General features: G+C 27.6%; 2 protein-coding genes across 2 annotated transcripts in view; one reads left to right on the top strand and one right to left on the bottom strand.

The window, feature by feature from the left end:
• PGAP1 (GPI inositol-deacylase) overlaps positions 1-18633 on the top strand; it is a 78173-nt gene extending 59540 nt beyond the window's left edge. Inside the window, exons 19-23 of the mRNA XM_067286891.1 lie at positions 987-1074; positions 2782-2970; positions 6575-6713; positions 10841-11100; positions 18388-18633. Coding sequence (XP_067142992.1) covers positions 987-1074; positions 2782-2970; positions 6575-6713; positions 10841-11100; positions 18388-18556 — 845 coding nt within the window. The 3' untranslated portion in view covers positions 18557-18633. The remainder of the gene's footprint in view (positions 1-986; positions 1075-2781; positions 2971-6574; positions 6714-10840; positions 11101-18387) is intronic.
• Positions 18634-23833: 5200 nt separating this feature from the next.
• Positions 23834-25100, bottom strand: part of LOC136988882 (proteasome adapter and scaffold protein ECM29) — a 158679-nt gene continuing 157412 nt past the window's right edge. Inside the window, exon 48 of the mRNA XM_067286882.1 lies at positions 23834-24253. Within this exon, the coding sequence (XP_067142983.1) occupies positions 24114-24253 (140 nt within the window). The 3' untranslated portion in view covers positions 23834-24113. The remainder of the gene's footprint in view (positions 24254-25100) is intronic.

The following is a 25100-nucleotide window of genomic DNA, read 5'->3' on the forward strand; positions in this document are numbered from 1 at the left end:
TGAATTTTGCTTTATTTAAATATGTTTTGTAGACAAATTAATTTACTGAAGATATATATGATCAAAATAATTTGTAAGATCAGATTCAATAGCAGGATGGACAAGGAAATTAAAGTGACAGCCTAGCACTTTGGGGACTCAAGATCAAATATGGGTGTATAAAATAAAATTTTTCCATAGGTGGTCTGTACCAGATATGTTGGGCTTCACTTCTCACTATCCTGCTGCTCATGATGGATATGATTAAAAAGTCCTTAGTGTACACAGAGTAGAGAGAATCAAAAATGAAAAAAAAAATCGGATTTTGAGAACTGATATAATTAATAATAATAATTAAAATAAAAAAGAATTCTCAATTTATAATTCAATCTTTCCAAGCAGCTATTTCATAATAATATTTTTTCGTTTCTTCAGTTAATTTTGCTAGAAGTTGAAAATTATATTATGATATAAACAGCTTAACACACTAACTACCATCATTGAAAAAAATTTTTTATGTCCCATTCTCTTTTTTCTATAGATTTGTTCATTTCATATTAGAAAATCCAAATTTGCTCTTTAAATATTTAAAAAAAATCAATTCATACTGATTTTGAAAGTTTTGTTTGAGGTACAACATATATGCCTCAAGACTTACATGCATGAATTTACAAGCTGTGAGTTGTATATACTGTGCCTCACTTGCAGGTTGGTATAAGTTTGTTTTGCATTTTTAATTAAACTATATTTACAGAAATGCTCTATGAAGTATTACTGCTAATTCATGGAGCATATTGTGTAATCAGTCATTGAGACAAAAATCTACATTGAAGCTTCAGGAGAAAGTTTTAGTGAGACACACAAATGATATCTCATGGTGGTTAATGTGTTAACAACAACTGAAAAGGACTTTTTAGATTATAATTTTTTAGAGAGTTTTAGAAAATATCAATTTCTCTAAAAAAAGACTAAAAATTTTACTATTGAATAATTTAAAATATTTATAGGTATTTGTCCTTCATTTATACAAGCATTGAACAAATTTCCCTCTTTGTTTGGATTAGTAATGCTGCCCATGATTTATTTCAAGATGAGGTTTGTTTATTTTATTTATAAAATTTATATTTTAACTTTCTTTTCAAAGTATTTTAACACAATAATATAGTGAGATTTTATATTATGATGAATCAAAAGATATTTGAAATATTTTTTTTTATAAAGAACCATAATAATTAAGTTGCCAGGTTTTCCTTAAAAAAGGAAGATTTTTTTTGTTAACAAAATTATACACTATTAAAAAAACATTGCCAACAGTTTTTGAATAGTTACAGTATTGTCTAATAAAACCAAAAAACAAACAAAGCTTATTGAAAAAATGTAGGATCTGGCAACACTAGCTGATATCAAATGGAAAAGGCTAACACTTACTCAAATAAATAGATAGTTCCAATGGATAAACAGTGTACTGATGAATTTTAAGATCTTGGATTGGCTAGGATTATTTATTTCTGAAATTGTTATGGGGATATGTTTGTAGGATATTAAATTTAAACAGTGTATTTCTGTCCTGTAATACACTTCTTGTTTAGTCTTGTATTCAATTTTATGAGCTCTATGATGGCTTTTCTTTTCCGCTAGACTTATTACACCATCAATTAGGACAGGACAATCTTTAGAAAATCACATTTTAATTTTGGACTTCGAGTCCCTTATCAACTCTTTGTGATATAAATGGTTATGAGAAGCACAGAAATGGTGATGATTGATAAAATATGGATGATTATGTATTGTACTGTCATATCTACACAATTAATAATTAAGTAGTAATAGCAGTGATTGGTAAACAATATACATAAAAAAGTACACTGTTAAAACCATAAACATTTAAAACTGTGATATTGGACTTATGTACCATTATGGTTTTAACAGTGTACTTTTTTATGTATATTGTTTACCAATCACTGCTATTACTACTTAATTATTAATTGTGTAGATATGACAGTACAATACATAATCATCCATATTTTATCAATCATCACCATTTCTGTGCTTCTCATAACCATTTATATCACAAAGAGTTGATAAGGGACTCGAAGTCCAAAATTAAAATGTGATTTTCTAAAGATTGTCCTGTTCCTAATTGATGGTGTAATAAGCCTAGCGGGAAAGAAAAGCCATCACAGAGCTTGTAAAATTGAGTGTATTTCTGATGACATATTTCAGCTTCCTTATTCCCATCAAATGAAATAAATTATTTCCCCAAAAGTATTATAAAGCCTATTGAAATTAATTCGGAAGTTTGATACTGAGTTATAAAAATTCCAGTAGCAACTTTGATGTTTAAAAAAATTTATTTTCATTTTATAAAAATATTTCATCCTTTAAAAAATTAAATCTTAAATATACATTTATAAAGTCAGATATGATCAATAAAATTAAATAGAAATTTGATTATTTGTAAATAATTTGAAAATATTTATCATAAAGAAATAAACAATAATTTGAATATAATTTTAAATTGCTTTTATATTATTTTATAAATGTTGTAAATAATAATTTTTCAGTATCTTTCCCAATTTTGTTTAAGATTATATATTAAATTTAAAGAAAGTAATTGCTTAATTATATTTTATTATTAGAGTTATCACTTAGATTTTTATAACTATAATTTTTTGTGCCTAGAAGTCCTACTCTATTTTATGATAGAGTAAAATTAATTTATTTATGTATAAATTATTGTAAGTTATTTAAAAATTTAATACTTGCATAATTTAATATAAAATTCATTTTAATAATTTTCAGGGATATGAATTATCTTCCTGGTTTCTTGCCATATCCAGATGATTTTATACTACAGAATGAAGGACTTTACTTTTTGGGTCTGAGACCAATTTTGTATTTCATAGCTTATGGCTTTATTGTTCTCATTTCAAGTGCCCAGTATTATTTTATTACAATAAATGGATATTATCTAAATGTTTTGAAAAATAAGTATGCATATTTAAATATTTTTTGAGTTCTTTTTTTATATTAAAAACTTCTGTGAAATAGAATCTGGTGCATTCTAGCTAATTCAAGCTAATTATTCTAAGACTTGTTAGATATGGAGATTTATATATAAAGAAAAGGAAGTTAAAAAAAAGGATCACAAAGACACAATAAAAAAAATTTTAAATATATTTGGTACATACATTTATGTTAAAATGTGTAGTCCATAATTTTACAAATTTGTCATGTTATAAAAAATAATCTTTTAAGTAGTTTGGTTTTGGTTGCACAATATAGTGAAAATTATCAAAATTGGTTCAGATTAAGTGGCATTTGGATTAGTGAGAATGCACTGATTTCACTCTTGTTAATTCTACTCTTTGTGTGATGATTTTTATTGATGATAGTCTTTAAAAATTTTTCAGAAAATTTTTAAATTAGTTTGTTTTTCAATGTACAGTGTGATCCTAATTTACAAGTTCTTGAACTACAAGAATTCAATACAATGAACTTCTTTATTTTATTTTTCTTACCAATTTACAAGATAAAATATTTGATAGAATGAACACTAATCAAAAATGACAAGATTGAAATTCTTGAGCACTCTGGAGATGGCTTGTAGGTTCCAATCTCCATTTTCTTTGTTGCATTCACACTGATTATTGATAGTATCTTGTTCATTAGAGTTAATAATAATCATTCTAAAATTGGTACAATTTAGTAAACTTTATCTCTACATTAATAGAAAGATTTCTAATGAAAAACAACTCTATTTTACTTATATTTTGCTTACTTATTGTCTTAACTATTTTTTTCTTACCATTTAAAATAAAGGAATATCTGATAACTTAAGCCAGTATAATTTAAGCAAATACCTCTCTTAGTTCATATTACTGTAATTTTTTTCATATTAATGAATAATGTAATTAATACTTTCATTTATTTCATTTAGAACCATTAGGTAAATAGGTATTTTGTAGATCTTTCAATGTTGTTTGGGAAACGTGTGATGTGACTGGGTTATGTTAGAATAAGATACAAATTTTGACTGTAAGGAATAATGGAAAGGCTCATTTCTACTTATAAGAGGCTTTAGTATTCCTAAAATGCTTTGTAACATAAGCTTGTAAATTAGAGTTACACTGTATATGATGAATGTGAATAAGAACAAATTTATTTGACAAATTATATATATAGAAACAATAAAAATAAATTTAATTTTATATGTCTACGTACTGAATATTAGAGAAGTTATGTTGCTTATGATAATTAGATTGGATTCTTAATCATTAGATTAAATAATCTATTTAATGATTAAAAGAAAATATTATCACTAAGTTTAAAATTATGTTGTAATTGATTTTTCCTATTTTTTCTGATTTAAATATAATGTAAATATTTTGATTTACATACAGTTGTTAAACGCTATAAATGTAAATAATAATTAAATATAAATTTAAAAAAATCAATTAAATAAAGAAACTGCTACATTTAGCATGTAAAATCATCAAATTTTAATTAAAAATACTCCTAGGCTATATGCTTTGCTGTTAATTACAAAACAATTATACTAACACAGATTATTTCTGATTTATTCAATTTAATTAAAGAAAAAAAGTAAGCTTTAGCTCATAAAATTGATTTTATTAAGAAAAATTATGTAAATGTAATATATGCAGAATCTAAATTTTGCAAATAAGCTAAAATAAAATATATGTAATATTAGAAAATATTATTACAAAAAGATTCTGTTTATCATAAGTAATTGAATTGGTCCTGAGTTTTGATTTTTTAAAAGCTGTAAAAATCTGATTCTGAAATATTTTAAAATTTTTATATACTGTTAAACTCGATTGTTATGAGCACAAATAAACCTGCTCACTAAAAATAATTTTAGCAAGCAATGGTTATAATTATTTACTCTATATCACTGACAATGGACAAGTGAGTAATGATCAATGACTGTGTTGAACGTTTTTTTTTTTAATCAAAGTTTCTTTATTTGATTCAATACAATAAAATGAAGAAACTTTCTAACTCAATTCACTACCATTCAAAGTATTATGTCATTTCCTCCTTTCTTTAAAAAATTCCATCTAACTTTTTAATCAGTGATAGAACTATACTGGTGCAAAGTGCTTTGGCCAAACCTGGACTCAAACATGTCAAATAAGATTGAAAACTGAAAGTCATGTCATCATGAAAGAAGACTGAAAACTGAAGATTAAATGTAAAAATAAATCATAAAAGGGTCATAGTTTTGACAATCCAGTAGACAATTCATTCAGATGGTGATGGGTTTCCTACTCATTAAGTACTATGTAAGACAAAAATTTTCTTTTTTCTTTGTAACTGTGAATAGCTATACACAAAAATGTCTCAAACACATAACATGAAGGTCTGTTCACAATAACATGTTATAATCATGTTCATTACAACTGAATTCAGCTGAATTTAACAAAACAAAGAATGTTTTGCTGTTAAATCCAATATATTTTTTGAGAAATAATAGCAAAATTACTAAATTTTTTGTTTTTACAGAGACATTTTCACTATGATAATTTTTGTGTATGCCATCATAAAGAAAATACATTCATTTGTTATGGTATGAAATTTGCTTGAAATTTATGGATTAAATAAAACATATTCTAATAATAATAATATATTTGATTGATATCAATATGATCATTATTGTTGTGGATTGAATGCTGAACTATGCTTTGATTTTTTTTAATTGAATGAATAATTCAGAAATTATTAGAAACACCAAAATGACACCACAAAGAAATGCTACTGGGTTTCTACTTGTAGTTCAGGAAGAGATCATCTAGGTATCATCTTATCCTAAACATAGACTGGTACATTTATCTTAAGCAATCCTAAGCATTGCCATCCAGCTTGCTTACAGCAGTAGGTGAGCAAAGCAAAAGAAAAGAGTGCTATTGAAATGCAAAACAAAATGGTTGCTGACCATATATATTTCATGCAGTGTCTGTTGGAAAAAATTTATTCAGTTTAAATGTCACAAATGATGATTACACCATTACACTTATAAATTAACTTTGTAGTTTAAGAAACTACCAGTTTGATTTTACACAAAGCTAAAATTTTTGACACTCATGAATTTGATAAGAGGAGGAAAAAAAAGCTATCCTTGATTAGAAAAGCTCCTCTCAATCTTCTGTTACTGTATAGCTAAGGATATGAAAGGTAGAAGGGAAAATCCCCACCATTCCCTGAGATAAAAGTTGGCTGTATAAGTTGATCCCCAGTTTTGAAGAGATTTTTTTCAGACTTGTATGGTACTGACTAAAGTTACTGAGAATCAATGTTCATGATAATTCATATAGGTTAGATAATTAATGATTTACTAAATTAGATATGATGATTAATAAAAAACATTATATATGTTTTCTGGTATATTTTTATAATCTATTATAAATAATATAAACTAGAGTATTGAATGAGACTAAAAATATTTTCATTGTGTAATTTGGTAAACTTTACTATCTATCTGGATGTATCTATGCTGCATTGAAGTTATTTTTATTATGTATTTCCTATTTGTAAACTAATGACTCTAATATAAATTTATATTTTATAACAGATACTATAAGAATGGAACTGAAAGAAAAACATCAAAACATCTATTTATTCCTATACTTTTAATGTCAACTTTGTTTATTTTTGCCATGCTCTCAAGTAGTTTATGTATATTCTTTTTATTTGTCATTGATCTCATAAAGGTAAATTTTTGTAAATTATTATATCTATCTATCTATAAATCTGTTTAAATAAATCTATCTATATAGATTTATATATAGAATCTATATATAAATCTATCTATAAATCTGTCTAAAAATAAATCTATTAATATTTATTTATAAAGTATACCATATAAAAGTAATAGCATGTAGTCCAACATAAACTTGGTACCATGATTAAATGAATAATATGCACGACTGCTAATTGCAATGACTTTTATTAATGAAACATTTTTGACTTGCTATGCATTATCATCAGCACTTGAACGTTGAAGAATGGAATACAGATAGAAATTGGAACATTTTTTTGAATCACTGTTGACCACACATGCATTATAAAAATTGTAAATATTTGAATAACAGAACATAAAAAATTACATAGAATAAAAATAAATGTATGAAATGATGTATAAAATTATATGTTTGTAATCATTTCATACACTGCTACACTGTCCATAGTTTGGATGTTAACATGATTCATCAAATGATATGGGCAATAGCTCTCATGCTTGTTGAGGGCTCTTGCTCCACATGTTTGAATAACTAGTGATTTTTTTTAAAATTCCTTTTCTTGCAATTGATTATAGACTGTGGCAAATGTTGAATGGTGAGGTATTTGACACTGGAGGTACTGTTCACAATACAGTATTTGCACTAATTGTACTTATGCATCTTTTTTACAGAAAAACTAAATGCAATCAGTTAGTCAAGGTAATTAACATCAGATATAGTGGAGAAATTTACATTTTAGAAACTGTGAATGTTTATGCTCAGTATTGAAGATATCTTAGACTGTCATATGATGAGGATGCTCATGTACATCCTCAAAGTTTGATTTTATTATTGCTTGGAAAAATTTAGGAAAAATAGGACTGTAAATTAGTTTATAATGAATTCCTATTTACGTTTACCTATTTTTATTCCTGCATTCTCACACAGTCCATACTCATTTAAAATAACTGGCTTTGGAGCCCTGATAAGAAGAGCTTACACACACACTTTTGACCATAACAGTAAGAAGAAGGAATTACTATACATTACAGCAGTGATTCTCAAAGTGGGGGCCACAAAAAATATTTGGGAAGGTCGCTGAAAAATTGATCTGGCATCAATTTTTCAGCAACCCCTCTCCAGATCAATTTTAAATTTACTATGGATACATGTTTAGAAATAATAGAAATAAAAAAATATATAAAATAATTTGCACATATAAATAATAAAAACAATATAAATATTTTAATACAAGCCTAATATTCATAAATTTGTGTGCTATTGGGAACTCCCCAGAATTCCACTTTCAGCCTAAACTAATTATCATTTGGAACGGTGTTCGCTAGCAGCATTACGTCTGTAGGCAAGTTGAGTTAGAAATACAGTAGAGCATTGATTATCTGAAAACCAATCAACTGAAAACTTTTCAGTTGGCAAATTTAAATTTCTGCTAGTGCTATGGCGCTGCAATATTTGGCTATGTCTTGGGCTACTCCAATATTATTTTAGTTGGTATGTGTTTTTAGCTGGCAGCACTGGAGCGACCATGAGAGGATATTTAACCCCCTCCCTCCAGGATGTTTTCCTACACACAAAAATTTCAAAGGACTCCGAAGAATGACTAAGTGCAAAAGGGGTTTGTGGACCAAAAAGTTTGAGAAACACTGCATTACAGCACAACTTGGATAGCATCCTGGAGTCAATCAGGAGACTAATTAAAGAATGCCTACAATGCACAAGGAGTAAAATCTAGTTTCCAAGTCTGAAGAATGGTGACATATAACATTTATATGTTATGCAACTTTAGGGAAATTGCTAATGCTAATCACCTAACCTTAGCCTGTGGAAAAAGTCCAACTGTTTATAACCTGCTTAGAAACAACAAAGACCTGCATGACAGACATAATCTTCCAGGGGGGTTTATTCAGTACATGTAATGGACATAACTTCTATAAGACTTAACATTCTGCAGTACATACAATGCAATACATTTGGGGTTACTATATGACCTTTATACCAATGCCTACAGAAACACCAAGCATTGATCACTTTGCATCAGACATAGATGTACATGTTCACTTGGACTAAGCCTGTCTAATACATCATGAAATGATTTGTCCTACAGCAGACACCTAGAAATTTCATAAGGTATGCAAGACTCAGTGATTAATTATAAGGATAACAACACATTACCACAAGCCTGGAAAATTTTGTGAGGTCCAAAACTAGCACCATAGTGCTGGCAACTTACCTCTGTCCAATCAGGAGAGACATATGTAAAATTAAAAATTTCTGTTATGTATAGCATTCCATTTTTGAATGATGATTGTAGCCTGATAATGGTAGTTTAAATTCTACCAAAAACATTTGTTTCTTATATGTGTACTTTGTGCTGAATTTTGGGTTCTTTTTATATTTCTATCGATCTTATCCAGTTATTTGGAGTTAGTAGACTTATATATATAGATATTAATTAGCCAGGTTATAGCCTGATTTATGAATCCAGCATTATAATTCAGACTTGGTTTACTGTATCATGAGGTGAGAATCTCAGGGTATGAATCTTATGCTGTAAGTCCTATCTGACTTAGAGACAGTTTTACAGCATAAGAATTTGAAATTTCACAATCTTTTGCATAGAATCAAATTAATCTAAAACTGAAAAGAAAAAGGACCTATTGGGTACATTATTACTAGACCATCCATTACAAGGAAAATTAAAAGGAATATTTGTACAAAGAGCTATGAACTTATCCTATAAACTTTTTTCTTATTTTCAAAAGAATGTCAATAGTTTTGATGAATTATTATGACTAGTTGATTCTTCTATAAGACAATAATGTTGTTATCGATAAAAACTTTGTTGTTTTGTTCATGGTATCTTTATGGCACATGTGGCTTGCACTGCAACACGTACTGTGGTGACGAAAAAAAATCACAATGTGCATACTCTCATATAAACACATAGGACAAGATATTTTGTTGCCAGCCACCAGAACTTTTTGTATCTTTTACTGCATGTCACCATAGTGTGTGCACTCTCATATATTTGGCTGAGCAACGAAATGTTGCAGTGTGTCTTAGCCTTATATCATCAACTGGTGTGCTGCAAAAATTTTTGAAGATTATTAAGTAAATTATTTTCGAAAGTCCAAGAACAATAAGTGTACATGTCAAAATTAAAACTTCTTTAAATTGATTATAAAAGGTTTTCATTGTTATAATAAATAAACATACACATAATGTAGTAAAAAATATATATTCATAAGCAAAATTACATGTGCAGAACACTGGGTTATTTTCATTTTGTTTAAAGAAAATTTCATTTTAAATATATCTATAATTGTTCATATTTAGTTCAAAATATTTAGCTTAGAAATAGTGGGACATTAACAGGTTTCTAAAGGCAATTATCATCCCACTTTTAAATGCAAATTAAGACTCAATATTAATTGCTATTCTTATGTAAATGAAAATTATTGATTTAAATAATTTTTGTTGTAACCTGCTGCTATTTTAAGGAACAACAATACTGTTTTATTTAATTCATGAAAAATACAGACAGGTTAAGTGGCAAGTAATATGGCGATAGTGTATACAAAAATGTTTAAATGTTTAAATTGCATGATTTTTTTCCCTGGAAATTTAATTATAGGTTTGAGTGTTCTGTGAGATAAAAAAAAGGTTGAAAACACACCTTATATTAATATGAAAATTTAAGAAAAACATTTTTTATAATTTATTTATATAAAGTTATATTACTTATTATCATAATCATCATCTAAATAAATTATATGAATTAATTCAAATGAAGAAAATATTATTGCTTTTAATGATATAATAACTATAAAACATTAATCAAAAGAATTGTTCTATTGCTATGATGCAACAGAGCATTCTTTGAGTTCTTGAAAATGAGCAGTTAAAAATTATTCAAGCACTTTCAAGTTTAATTGTTTTTGTAGCTATTACTCCTTTAAATGTAATATTTTCTTCTTTAAACCATTGTGGAGTTTATCTAATATCAAAGGATAAATGTTTTAGTTAATTAAACTAAAAATTTTTGATCTATACATGAAATCAAAACAATAATTCAAATTATATTATTATTATTATAGCTCATTCCTTCCTGTGGTAAATGCATTATTGAAGAGGATAGAAAAGGAATTAATTTTCATACCAGAAGATGGCATATCCGAATGGCTGTTAATTTTCTTCTATTTTTAATGTTTTGTTTGTTGATCCCATCTTTTATTGTATGGGTTCGTAACATCAAAAGTTCTGTAATATCTTCTCAAGATCCCTTTTTAATAATAATAATATTAATCATGATGACATGCTATATATTTTGGAAAGAAGATACATTACAGATCAACAGGTAATATTTCTCTTTATTCTAAATTAAATTTCACAAATAATTATTTCAATTTTTTCACATTATAAATGTCAGACTACATTGTTATTTTAATCCTAAATCATCTGTATTAATGTTACTTTATTGAATTTGTTTCTATTTAATTACATTAACATAATTATTGTATATAACAAAATAATAATATACAATATTATAGACCAATATTGGCAAATGCGGCTCTTGCTGAAAGTGTTAATTTCCACTTTTTATTATTTCTATAATTTTGTGAAAATATGTAATTATATATATGTAATATTTAGTAATTTATTTCCAAGTTGGTGCAATAAATTAAATTGACATTTCAAATCTATTCTTTTAAAACAAGTTCTCGACCCGGATGGGGGACACCCTATCCTTTCCTGCCTTACTATACTATCCGGCACGACAGTACAGAACTGCGGCACCCATGCATTTTGGCTCTCACTGAACTCTTGCTTGCCCACCTCTGTTATAGACTATTAAAAAACAAATGTTTTCAGCTTACTTTATATTGTCATCAATTTACTTTTAGGATTCAAATACAAACATATTTTTTTCTTTATTATATTTTTTAATTAGCCAAATATTTTCAGTGTGTTATTCCACTTTTAAAATTTTTACAATAAATGATTTGAATTGCTGCCATTGTTTTTGTTTGTATTTATGTTCCAATGATACAAAAAATTTTTCACAAATTTGTTATAAGTTCTTACAATGGATTATTTAAACTTTTAAACTTGTAATCACATAGAGATCAAAAAACTATTATTTTTATTTCTGTTTCATATGTAGCTATAAATGTTCTAGTTAATCATTCCCTTAAGGTACTGGCTTCTGACTTCTTCTCTTAAATGCTTTTTTATTTTTTAACTACTTCTGTTTCAGATTTTCTTAATGATTTAGTATCTTTTCTAAGTAGCATGTGGCTATGTCATCTCAATCTTGCTTTAGTTTTTCTTTTTCTTCTTCTTCAAGATGCTGTTTATATGACAGCATTCCTTGAAAATAAGATATCAGAAAGCTACAAAACAAAAATATATCTTTGTTACTTTCTTCATTTTTAAAATGTATATTCCTGATAGTCTGGAAATAGTAAGAGAAATTCATGCTTAGAATGATCAGGAAAACTAAAAGTTTGAATATGTATAGAAGACTTAAAAAATGAGATGATTAATAAGGGATTTGGAAATACACCAATATATCAATATTAAGAATTTCTACTTTATTGCTGCAAAATTCCAGACAGATCTCCCCTTCAAAATTTTATAATGATTAAATGATGTATTTCCATAGAATCAATTTAAGAAGTTCAGCATAATAAATCATTTTTCAGAATTATTCGTGCAGAAAATCAAATTTAGTTTTAACAAAAAAAATATGATTTTCAGACTAAATATATTGTTACAAGTATACCAGTAATTTTATCTGAAATAATGCCAAATTGATTCAAAACTCAAAATCATCAATATTTGTTAAAAATAGTGATGTAAAATTTGTATTTCTTATAAAATTTCCTCTGTATTGTAGTGGGTCACATAAGTCAATGATTGCAAGATTCATGCCATATATGCAGGGTAGCCTAAGGATTTATGAGGCTCTAGGCAAAATTTATTTTTGAGGCCCATTAAAAGAGCACTGATAGTAGAGGGTAGATTTATTAATAATAATAATGATGATATTATTATTACACAATAAATAAATAATGTTCATATATATGAACATTTTTAATATAGAAACAGAAAGTAAACACATGCTAAAATAATAATAGCATGTACAATAGTTCTACAGTAAATTGAAAAATTTAATAGATGTACAGAAATTCACCTAAAAAGTTGCTTTCCTGCTTTTAGCAGGACTGAATTAATCAATTATAGAAAAAAAGACTAGTTCTGCAGCATTATTTCTTTCAAAGAACAAGATTAAAAGTGAAAAAGGTCTCTCTCAACACATTATCAGTTTTAATTTGAAACTGATCAATAATTATATCAGTATCTTGCATCTGCAGAATCATATTTTCAATAATTACCAGTTTGATGATTTAGATATTAAAATGTACTACCAAATTTGTGAGGCTGTAGGCATCACCTTTTTTACTTGTATGTAGAACTGCCTCTACTTATATGGACAAATAAATGTTTAACAAAGGTGTTTAGTGATGAATTTACCCATTGGCTGCTGAGAAACATTTATTTGTTATGCTCTAATGTTTTCAGCTTAATTTATAGGCTATCTTCAGGTGACTAATTTTTGGAATACCTATACATAATGTACAGTCAAACCTGTTTTTATGCGGGGGATAGGGACCGCATTAAAAAGACGCATTAAAAAAAATCGCACGAAACTTCACGAATGGCTGTAAAAAATAGTTTTCGCAACACAATTAAAAAAATATTTTTTTTATGCGGTCAACAGGGACCGCATAAAAAAAGTCTCACATAGAAAATAACTCAAAACCGTACGAAATAGAATTTATTCACAACAGATGTCAGCACTTGACTGCATCGTCTGGTCTATCGTCTGTTTTACATATTTTTGTCCAGGTGGTGTTTTGTTGACTTAAAAAGTAAATTATTTCATTTTTCACATATTCATGCAATAATATTACTATAATAAGTGCATTTATGCTATAATAAGTTTATTTAGCTATAATAAGTCAACGTGAGACATGACGAATCGCACGAGACTTGTCGCCAACTATACCGCACAAATAAAAAAATCGCACAAAAAAAACCGCATAAATTAAAAATTCGCATTAAAAAAATCACACAAATAAAAATCGCACATAAAAAGAGCGCATAAAAACAGGTTTGACTGTATTCTATTTTGGAACAGTTTGTAACAGAACATTAAATCTTAAATATTAGAATTTTATTTTTGTGTTCTTTATATTCAAACATGAAAATTCTAAAATAACCTTAAATTCTAACAAAAGTGAAATGAAATAATTTTAAATAAAAAAGTATATTTTTACTATCCTAGTTCTATTTTTATATGTTTGTTCATTGTAAAAAAATAAACTTTAAATGTAAGTAGGAGTTTCTATACTGTCTGAATCTCTTGGATTAACACATTTATCCTTCAAATTACTCTATATATATTAATTTTTTCAGCATTCAGTCCAAAACTGTTTAGGGATTATTCTTTCTGCTGAGTATGGGTTTGGGTGTTCAATTAACAATGGGATTAAAGTTTACTTTCCTTTTTGCAAATACAAGGCTTCATTGGATGCAAATCACTAAATTGTATATAAGGTGGTTATTTATATTTGCAAACTAGAATTTTTTTAATGTGATTCTAAAAATATAAATTGAGAGATAGTCTAGTGGAAAGCATTCTGAACAAAAAGGTCAGGCCCTGGTTGACCTATGGACTCTTAATGACAGTTTGAAAAATCGATTTGGTTGTCCTCCAAGGAGTTCGTGGAGGAGCTGAGAACAAAAGTCTAAGGGAAAGTGTCAGAGACTCTGACACTTTTCCTTAGTTTACCAAGTTCCACAGTTTTAACTTTGTGGAACTTGGCATGGCTTTGTGGAAGTTGCAAGGACAAAGTTAAGACTTTGTCCTTGTAACTTCAAGTTCTCTTGATAATTCCTCTGGATTGATCAGAAGAAGCAAAGGTCAAACAACCAATCATAAGTTCCATTCTTACTGATTAGAACAAGTCCTTTCATCACCCATCAAACTATCTCAAAGGTCTAACTCAGTGTTACTCAACCTTTTTTTTTCCTTGGGCCACATACGCATGATACCTATTACACGCGGGCAGCAACATAAAAAAACTTATATAATTTCTCACTCACCCTAGAAATTTAGTGTGACTGTTGATATTGCGAACATTTTTTCACAATTTCATTTAAATTAGGCTTGTAACTGCTGCATGCTACTCGTAAAACGGCATCCAGATGTGAATCAGTAAGCCGATTTCTATATACCTGTATATGTTCTTTGCATATTTCATTTTTGAGTATGATGTTTCACGCAGATATGTTGATGCAAACAACATAAAATTTGAGCACATTTTTTACAGAAAGGATAAAAGGGACTTAGCAGTGTGGGCAAAGTGACTGAATCTATTTTTTGCCGCAAAAATTTCAAAATTTATATTTTGACTGCATTATTTACAGGTCACGTTCGGGCCACTCACGAAAGCTCAGTGGGCCACATGTGGCCCACAGGTTGAGTATCATGGGTCTAACTGCACAAAGTATTAATAAATATCAAGAGGCATTTTGATTCACTGGCTCTTACATCTCTCTCTCAACCCATAATATCTGTTGTTTGTAAATTCACAGCATAAAATTGTAGTTATATAAATTAAATGCTGTCTGTAAGAGGAAAGAAAAATTGTTATTTTATATACAGCAAGAACATGACTGTCAAAGAAAAAACATCAGACTACTTTAACAACAGATCAACGAATCTATGCTATGGTGCACATACTGCCAGAGAACTGTTACACGAGGCTGCCCACAGGGCTCGGTGTGCGGCCCTCTGTTATGGAATGTTTTATTCAATGATTTTCTGGGCAGAGATTTTGGCCAACATGACTTTGTTGCATATGCAGATGATGCACTGGTGCTCTTTGGAGGCCACACCTTGCAGACCTTGAGCTAAACGGCAATAAAATTCTAGATAACATTCTTCATTGGGGTACTGACTTTAAGCTTAACTTCAATCTGTCCAAGACTCAGTGTATCATTTTTAATAAGCCTGGGCATAAAAATTTGTATCTGCGAGTTCCAACTATTAGGATGGGCAGGCAGACTGTTTGGATACGAATGACAATAAAATACCTGGACATTATCTTTGACTTTCACCTGCTGTGGAATCCCCATGTCTCTTACCTTAACGACTGCTCAGGCAGAATATTTAACGCCTTTGCGGGTATTGCCAAGAAACGCTGGAGCCTGGCATCTGAAGCCCTGAACAGCATCTATAGTCAGATTTTTATCCCTATTATGACATACGCCTGTGGTAGCTGGGGACACGCTGTCAAAAAGGTCCACATCAAATGTAAGCTCGTCTCCGCTCAGAGGAGAGCTCTGATCCAAATTACCAGAGCATATAGCACAGCGCCAAACACTTCTATTCAAATTCTGGCCAGGAAGGCCCCCATCGATAAAGTAATCACTTCAGACCCCAAGCTCTGGTACATTAAGTGGGGCCGAAACATCAGCACTACCAGACATAATATTCTAAACAAGGATCTTGAAAGAGATATCCCCTTCGCCCAATCAAGGCATCCAGCAACTTCGTGTAATATCCACCTTGAGATCCCCAGCAATTCTGATTATCACATATTTACTGATGGATTGAAATCAGACTCTAGTGTTGGTTGCAGTTTTGTAGTGTATAACAATGGCACTGAAATTTCTACTGGGCAATTTAGGCTCAGTGAAAACTGCACTGTATACCAAGCCGAACTTTTTGCCATCAGCATGGCTGTTACCTGGGTCGACCACCATCTTAACAACAAAAGAATAAGCATTACCACCAACAACACCTCAGCCCTGGTCTCTCTTCAGACTAAGAACTTCCACCCAATCGTATACAACATTCAGCAAATCAACAACAACTCAAACTGCCAATTTTTCTTTAACTGGACTAGAGTACATCAAGGTCTCCAGGGCAACTAGAGGGCAGATGACCTTACCAAAGCTGCATCTACTGACCAGAACCTCCCTACTGCCTATAAAAAGATCAACTTATGTACAGTCAAGAATATTCTATGGCAAGTCCTAATTGCCACTTGGCAGGAGGATTGGAGTAGTAATAACACTATTACTCATGACTTAGTTCCCGACATCAGTGAATTCTTGACTTATGATTGATACACTTCTAGCCAGGTGACCACCCAAATGTTCACGAACCACGGTAGGTTCTTTGCCTAGCTGGCTAGATTTAAGAACAATAGCAACTCTGAGTGCATGATCTGTGGCACCATGGATGGCTCCAAACATTACATTCTCAACTGTCCCATGTTGGACCTGGAGCGCTTTTACCTGAGAACAGTCATCGAGAAGCATGGCTATAAGTGGCCTATACAAGACCTCAACTGTTTTCTTTGGCACAGAGACACCTATAGTGCCCTAACACACCTAATCACTATGTATTTTAAACAGACTGATGTACCAGCCTTCACTTAGTGACAATTCACCTCCTTTTGTTTTGCTCAATTATGTAAATACGCACGCTTGGCATAAATGCAGCTCTCTGCATCTTTGCATTTGTACATGTACGTGATTTTACTTTCTCGCTTTACTATGTATTTTCTTTGCATTTTGTTTCTGTATTTCTTTTTGTTTTCAAATTATACCATGTAACTACCATTGTAATCTATATTGTTCTGTATTTTATTCCTCTGTCTGTTACACAGACAGAGGAATAAACTGGTTATGTTTTTCGGCACCAGCTATGTACTGTACTTCTAGTATGTTATAAATAAAATAACTGAACTGAACTATATACAATAATAAAAACCTCCACTTACTAAAGATCAAGAAACTCAGTTCACATAACAATTACAACAAAAATTGATTGTCATCCTGATGTAATCAATAAGGTATCTCAACTTGATAGAAAACATATTAGTATAAAAAAAATTGTAATTAAATGATTAATTAAAATAACAGTATAATTGAATACTGCTGTTGGGATTTATGATAATTGGACTAGTTACTATTGCAAAATAAAAAAAAATATTAAATGTCATAGATTTAATTCCCTATTTATTTGTTTTAAAACAAATGAATTTATACATAATTGTTTTTTATTTACATGCACATTATGTATAAATTCATTTATTAAAAATATTTTTTTAACTGGTGAGCAAGTTGTTTGACAAATAAGGTATATCATATTAAATGCAGCAATTCAAATCATTTATTTGTTAAGAATTATTCTGAAACTTATAAAATTGGTCAATTTTGAATGTAGAATTTAAGTCATTTATTTTATTATTATACAGCAATATGGTATACAGTATTTTTAAATTGATCTATATCTTAGAACATAATCTAATGATAAAATTTAAAATATTGGTTTTTTGAATGAATTCTGAAGTGCCAAAATGTTTTTCAACATAAGTTTTGCAATATAAAATTTCTTGATTTTGTTAAGAATTGTATAATAACTATATATTAATGTAAATAATGTTTTTGAAATTCAGAACCAAAATTTTAAATTTTATTCTAAGAAATTATATAATATAAACAAAGTGCCAAGTATTATGTTAATACTAAAGATACCTAATAGCAGTATTTTCTTTTTCAGATTTGGCTATAAATTTTTATCCTACATGCTTTACACTCTTGCTGTTTTAACAACTATGTTTACTCTTATCAAAATTTACTATATTATTTATTCATTTACAACAGCCTTATGCATAATAGCCTTTATACAGGTAATTAACAATTATATAAATAAAACAAAATGTGACTAGTTTAAATTTTGAACAACAAATGTATGATTATGTAAATTTAAAAAAATTTATTTCATTTTATTTTATTGTAAAGAAATTTTGTAAAATATGGACTGATAAATTAAGATAATAAGAAATAATAAAAATTGAATTATGCAATTATATAATATAGATTTAAAATAAAAATTTGAATATACAGTATAATGAAAACAGAGTTTCAACTTGTTTTATAGATTTTAACAAAATGAAAAAAATTTATATAATTTTTCAGTGTAAAAGTAGATTTAAAAAATAAAATAATTACGAATGGTATTGTATTTTGGAAAAATTTAACAATTTATATAGGTATAGAAATCATACATATTAAAAGTTATACTTTGTTTCACTCAATTACGCAATGTTTGAATAGAAGCAGACTTCATAAAGAACAATGACATGGTTTTGTTGAAAAAAGAATATCAGACAGGTTGCCAGAAAAATCCATAATTTCAAAAAATAAGATATTTTGTGCTAAGAAGCATCAAAATTTAATACAGTAAAACCTGTAAAATAAATGTTTTATAAAATGTATGAACATTTTATAAAACAAACCTGCCAAATTTTTATTAATACAGAAAAAGTTAAAACACTTTGAAAATACAAAAATGTGCATAAGATAGACAGAGAAAAAAATTCTGAACAAACCTCAGTATCCAGGTGGTTGAAAATCTGTATTTTCTACAAAAACACTATTTGCTAATCAGTAATTGGTTTAACTTGATGATAGTTAATATATTAACACACATTTAATCTTTGTTATTCCTCATTTTACTAACACAATGCTGAATTTTGGCTAGTTCTAAAAATTTTGCCAGATGGCACCTATTATTTGGAAATATTAGACTTGATATTTACAATAGAGTGAAATTATTGAATATCAAGTAAAATAGAAATAATCTTATCATCATTAAGATGTTTATTTTTCCATTCCTGTTGAGCATATTTTGTCTCCTTATATGATAGATTAAAGTCTAAAATTGTATCTAATGCATTTGATAATTTTTCACCAATCAGTTTATAAAATATGGATCTGGATGGATAATTAGAGATTATATTCATAGATGTTCATTTAGGAATATATAAAAATTAAACTGGTGGTTTGTTTAATTAATAAATATTTTGGAAAAATAATATACTGTACAATTATCTTTGGTAATAATTGCACATATATATCCAAATGTTAACAATAAAAATTCAATCTAATGTTATAAAATATTTTAACTGTTTAACATTTAATTTTTTTTTTCTTTTTCAAAAGATGAAATATTTTTAAGGATTCATTTATTTTAATATATAAATTGGATAAATTAATATTTTTCGTAGATTAATTTCTTTTTTAAATTGAAATTTACTTATTATTGTATAAATCACATTAGTCAATTAAAATTTCTAATTAAGAAATAATGTCAGAAAACTCTGGAATAAGAAAATTTTATAAAAGATACTTCAGTGGCTTTCAAAGAGAACATACTTTACATGTTTTTTTAATTATAAATATCCACTTCAAATGGAGAGATGATGATTTTTCATGAGAATGAAATTTAGCAATCATTATTTCATCTATTCTGTACATATGCAAATTCTGAATCAATTTTACATGAAGTTTCTTCAAATGTAGTTGATCCTAAATCTAGTTTTAATAAAACTATTGAAATTCATAAACCTGTATGTTATTTGTTATTATTGAAAATATGTATTTTTTAAGCCATGTATTTTTATTTTTAGTAATGAAAAAAAGACAAGAATGAACTAATGATTTTGATAAGTTTTTTTAAATTAATGAATAACAGTTTTTTTGGTAAAACGTGTCAAAACGTAAGAAAACGTATTAGATTAAGCTATGACATTAGATAAATGTCGACCCTCGGCAGAAAATTTTCAAATTGTAAATGATTTTCTCATTTTAAAAATTGCGAGATTAACTAATTTATATTTAGATACACAAAAACAAATATAAGTAGGTTTATTAGAATTAAGCAAATTACAAACATGAAACATTTTATAAAGTATTTAAAAATATGTATAGTAAAAATGTGAATTTATCACACATGGACACAAATTCATTAACCCTTCAAATTTATACAATGACATTTATGATGAGTTTAAATCATTTCCTGATATTTTTGATGTTAGCAACTATCCAAAAACTAATAAGTTATAGAGCAAAGTAAATAAATAAAAGTTTTAAGTTCAAACAAACATAAATTACAATATTTAAAGTTTAAAGATGAAACTATTGGTTTTGATAATTAAAACCAAAAATATATTGTTATATTTTTGATGGTAAAAATAAAAGCATGGCTAAAGGAATTAGAACATCTATTGTAAAAACTTTCAGTCATGATAAATATAAAGAAGTTTTATTCAATACAGAACTGTTAAGGCATCAACAATATGGAATTGAAAGTAAAAATCATGTAGTAGCAACACATCTTCAGAACAAAATATCCCTTTTTCCATTTTATGGTAAAAAAATTTATTTTAGACAATGCCATAGATGTAATATCATTTGGTCATTATACTTTTTACTTTTAATTCTTATAGATTATTTGATATCATCATCATCACAATATGGATATTTAATATTAGGCAAAAGGAAAAAACTTACTTAATACACAGTGTTTCCAGTAAAACATATCTGTGCATAAAACAGCATCATTAAAATTACTGCAGAGTAAAATACATGAATGTAAATTTTTTAATAAATAAAATATTTGTTATTTTAGAAATTGCATACTTTAAAAATCTGGCTGAAAATGTAAAAACTAAAGTCTTTAAATTAGTAGCAGGATATGATCTTTTTAGTAATGATAACTAGTAATTAAATCAATGAACAAAAATTAATATTCACAGATTTATCAATTGAAATTCCAAATAATAATGAAGACTTTAAAGCTATTTTACCATAATCTTTAAAAAATAACATTTTAATAAATGCTAGGGTAATTAACAGTGATTATAGAAGAAACATTTGTACTGTACATTAATACTCCAATTTTAGTAAATAAAAATATTACAAAAGCTAGAGGTGCAATCACACACACAATATTTGAAAAAAACCTCACATACATTTGTAAAATACTGAGTGAAATGAAAAAGAATTTGGTAAATATACTAAAACATTATAATTAGAGATTACGTACATTAATTATTTTATAATCATCATAACTGAAAATATTTTGTATACTCATTACAAACTGTTAACATTTTGTAACTGAAATAATTACATATTTTACCTCTAGTTATAAAAATGTATCTTCTAACCTTGTTTATTGTAACTCTTTATAATTATGTATACTTATAGAATAAAAAATTTCATATATTTTATTATTGTTTTTGTAATAAGAAAAAAAATTAAAACATTCAAATAGACATATGCCAGTCAATTGGAAAAAATTTTCATTCTTACAAGCAGATGAAAATACCATCTGACTTTTTAAAGATTATATTCACTTGGATATTAAAAGTCAAAGAACTAGCTCAAGCAAAAACTTCATTTCCGAATTTTCAATCTCTTTCATTGAAAAATATATTAAATATGTAAAATGGGATAAATTTACAAATATCAAAAAATTAGATGAAACATCCATGAGAAAATATGCATCATACCATGTTCACGAACATTAGCTCAATATCAATTAAGTACTCAAACTTAATGTGAATTACAAGACTTTTTGGTATCTCAAAATTAAGTTACAGTCCAGAAACTAGATGAAACATTCATAATGATTTTCAGAATCAACTTTCTTGGTGTCATATTTTAAAATGTCAGAAATTAGACTGGAGATATATTCTTGATGATTCACGAAATTTATTGCTTCATGTTCTTGCAGATATTTGTAAAATTCTTGATGATAAGTTTGGCAAATTAAACTTCATGAAGAAACTAATGCACCAAACTCAAAATTGTTAATACATGAATTATGTAAAATAACTAATGTATTTTTTTATAAATAAAATATACTCCAAAGTGTATTGAACCTATACTACTAATATATACTATATAGAATCAAATAATTAGTCAAACTTAAGCATAGTGTTAGCTTATTCTTTGGGCCACACTATCTGGATTACCAATCTGGAATGGGAATTTAAACTTCTTTGCTGAATTTTGAATTTAACGAAATAAATTTTTAATTAACTTACATTCATATGTAACAATTAACTGCTGTCTTTAGGATAATTTGGATATTTAAGTAATTGAAAGTTAGATTTAAAAAATTAAGTCTAAATTGTTGGTTAAGTTTTTTGTTCATTGTATTGAATCGAGGTGGCTAAAAGCAGAATCAAAAAGATGGAATGGAATGGAATAAGAATGTATTTGGCAAGATACTAGCTCTCTCCAGATGTGCCAAACCACCACCCGACTAAAAAAGTCCAAAGAACTATGGTCCTAAATGTGACTCTCCACAAGATATTAAATTTTTTTCAAAATAATTACCTTAAATTTATATCCCGAGTCTTTGATACACTTTTTCTGATAATTTTTTAATTTAGGAACATTTTGAAAAGTCGGCTTCTTTCAGATATTGAAAATATTCTTTGATTAGTGTAGTATGAATTCTGTTGATTCAAACCATTTTTTAAAAGTTGGAAAAAACACCTAATGACTTTGTCTCTATCCAGATTGGGGATATGGTGATTGCAGAAGGGTATTGTATCACTTTTTGTCAGATAATCAATGACTGTAATGGTTGTGTATGGCCTGGCATCATTATAATGGAATACCCATCTTTTTTCTGTTACTATTTTTTGGAATGTTTATGCCATTCATAATGTCTCGGTTTTGATAGAACTCCCCCTTGAAAGATTGTTATATCACAATATATGTTAAATTGGGAAAAATCTAACAGAAGAATATCTTATTTTGTTTTTCAAAATTTCTCGTTGAAGATTTAGAACAAGTTTTACTGTTTGACTTTTTTTGTGAAGGTAATATTATTCACATATGTAATATTTCCTGTAGAACATGAATATATCATAGTTATGATAGTTTTATTATTACTACTGTCTGTTGCAAAATTATAAACACACTTGCACTTTTACAAATTTTTAGATTGTATTTACAAAATATCAAATTTTTTAACTTTAATCTTAAAATTTTAAAAATGTGAGTGTGTTTATAATTTTGCAACAGACTGTAGTATGTGAACATATAAAATTGATTACTTGTACTTAAAAAAAATTTATACTTTAAATGTTAAAATGAAACCAATATATTACATAATTGCTTTCATAAAAATATCAAATAATCATAAATTTGAAAATATTAAAAAAATTATTTTATTATAAATATTATTTTATAAGACAGAGCAAAGTTGCAGTAAAATTAAATATGTTCAACTCAACATAAAATAATTAGTAACAGAAACAATTCATATTCCTGTATTGCACTTTCAACTTTCCAATACAGAATTTATTTTACACGATAAGATTAATTTAAAGTTAATTTGCCTTATTTGACAAATAATGCAAAGAAAGTTTTCTGTTTTTTCCATATAATCATTTTGAAAATTAAATTACAAATTCTAAAATAACATTAAATTAATTCATTTAGAATTTTAATTAATTCAAATGCTCTATCTTTAATCTGATGATTTCCATCCTCTGATGATGACTTCATAGTATCTTTTAACTTAATTCTTGAATCAGTTGTCAAAAGATATCCACAGTTGTTATCTGCAAAAAGATATCAAAATTTATTTTTATTTTATAAACACACACAAAAAAATCAAAATTTCAAGACCAACTTAAAATGCTTTGATTAAAATGATTTGAAAAAATATAAGTCAAGTATTTGTGCAACATTTACATTTAAATAAATAATAGGCTTATATTTGATATAATTTTCCATCTTGTCACCTTTCAGATCCACAAAGTCTAACATTTGATAGAATAAAATTATTATTATTAAACATTAATGAAATCTGGATTTAGAGGTTATCTGTAATTGATCAGACAACAGGACAAAGTGTCCATTCCTAGCACAGTAATAGGACTTCCTATGTATTATTGGTTTCTGTAAACAACTGGTTCAGAGTGAACTATTGTTTATCTTCACAAAGGAAAAGGACAAAAAGTATCATTACCATGTGAGGAAATCTTGATAAACATAGAATGTTCTCTTCATAAGGCTAATAGGCTTATGATTCTCACAGATTTTTATGAGATATTCAAATTCTCACATTAATTATTTTATAAAAATTGTCCTGTTTTTTGGCAATTCTTAAAGGACAGAAATTGGAGAGAGTTAAAAATTGTCATATTTTTTACAATACACAATTTTTTAACTTGTATTATGAAGCCTGGGTTTGGTGATCATGCTCCTGAGAATGTCTACAGGGTTCCACTCAAATTTTTGTTTTAAATTCCACAACATTCCCTGACTCTCACATCTCTTGCAGTTTGGCATATTGACAAAATAAAACATTTGACTTACTATGCACATATGTTATTGCTTCTCCAACTTTTTAATTAGTTATTTTTTTTAATTAACAGTTTTATATATTTTTTATAATTGCCAAAT

The sequence above is a fragment of the Centruroides vittatus genome, unplaced genomic scaffold (assembly GCF_030686945.1).
Source record: "Centruroides vittatus isolate TY-2023 unplaced genomic scaffold, ASM3068694v2 scaffold_386, whole genome shotgun sequence".
In the NCBI taxonomy this organism is placed as follows: domain Eukaryota; kingdom Metazoa; phylum Arthropoda; class Arachnida; order Scorpiones; family Buthidae; genus Centruroides; species Centruroides vittatus.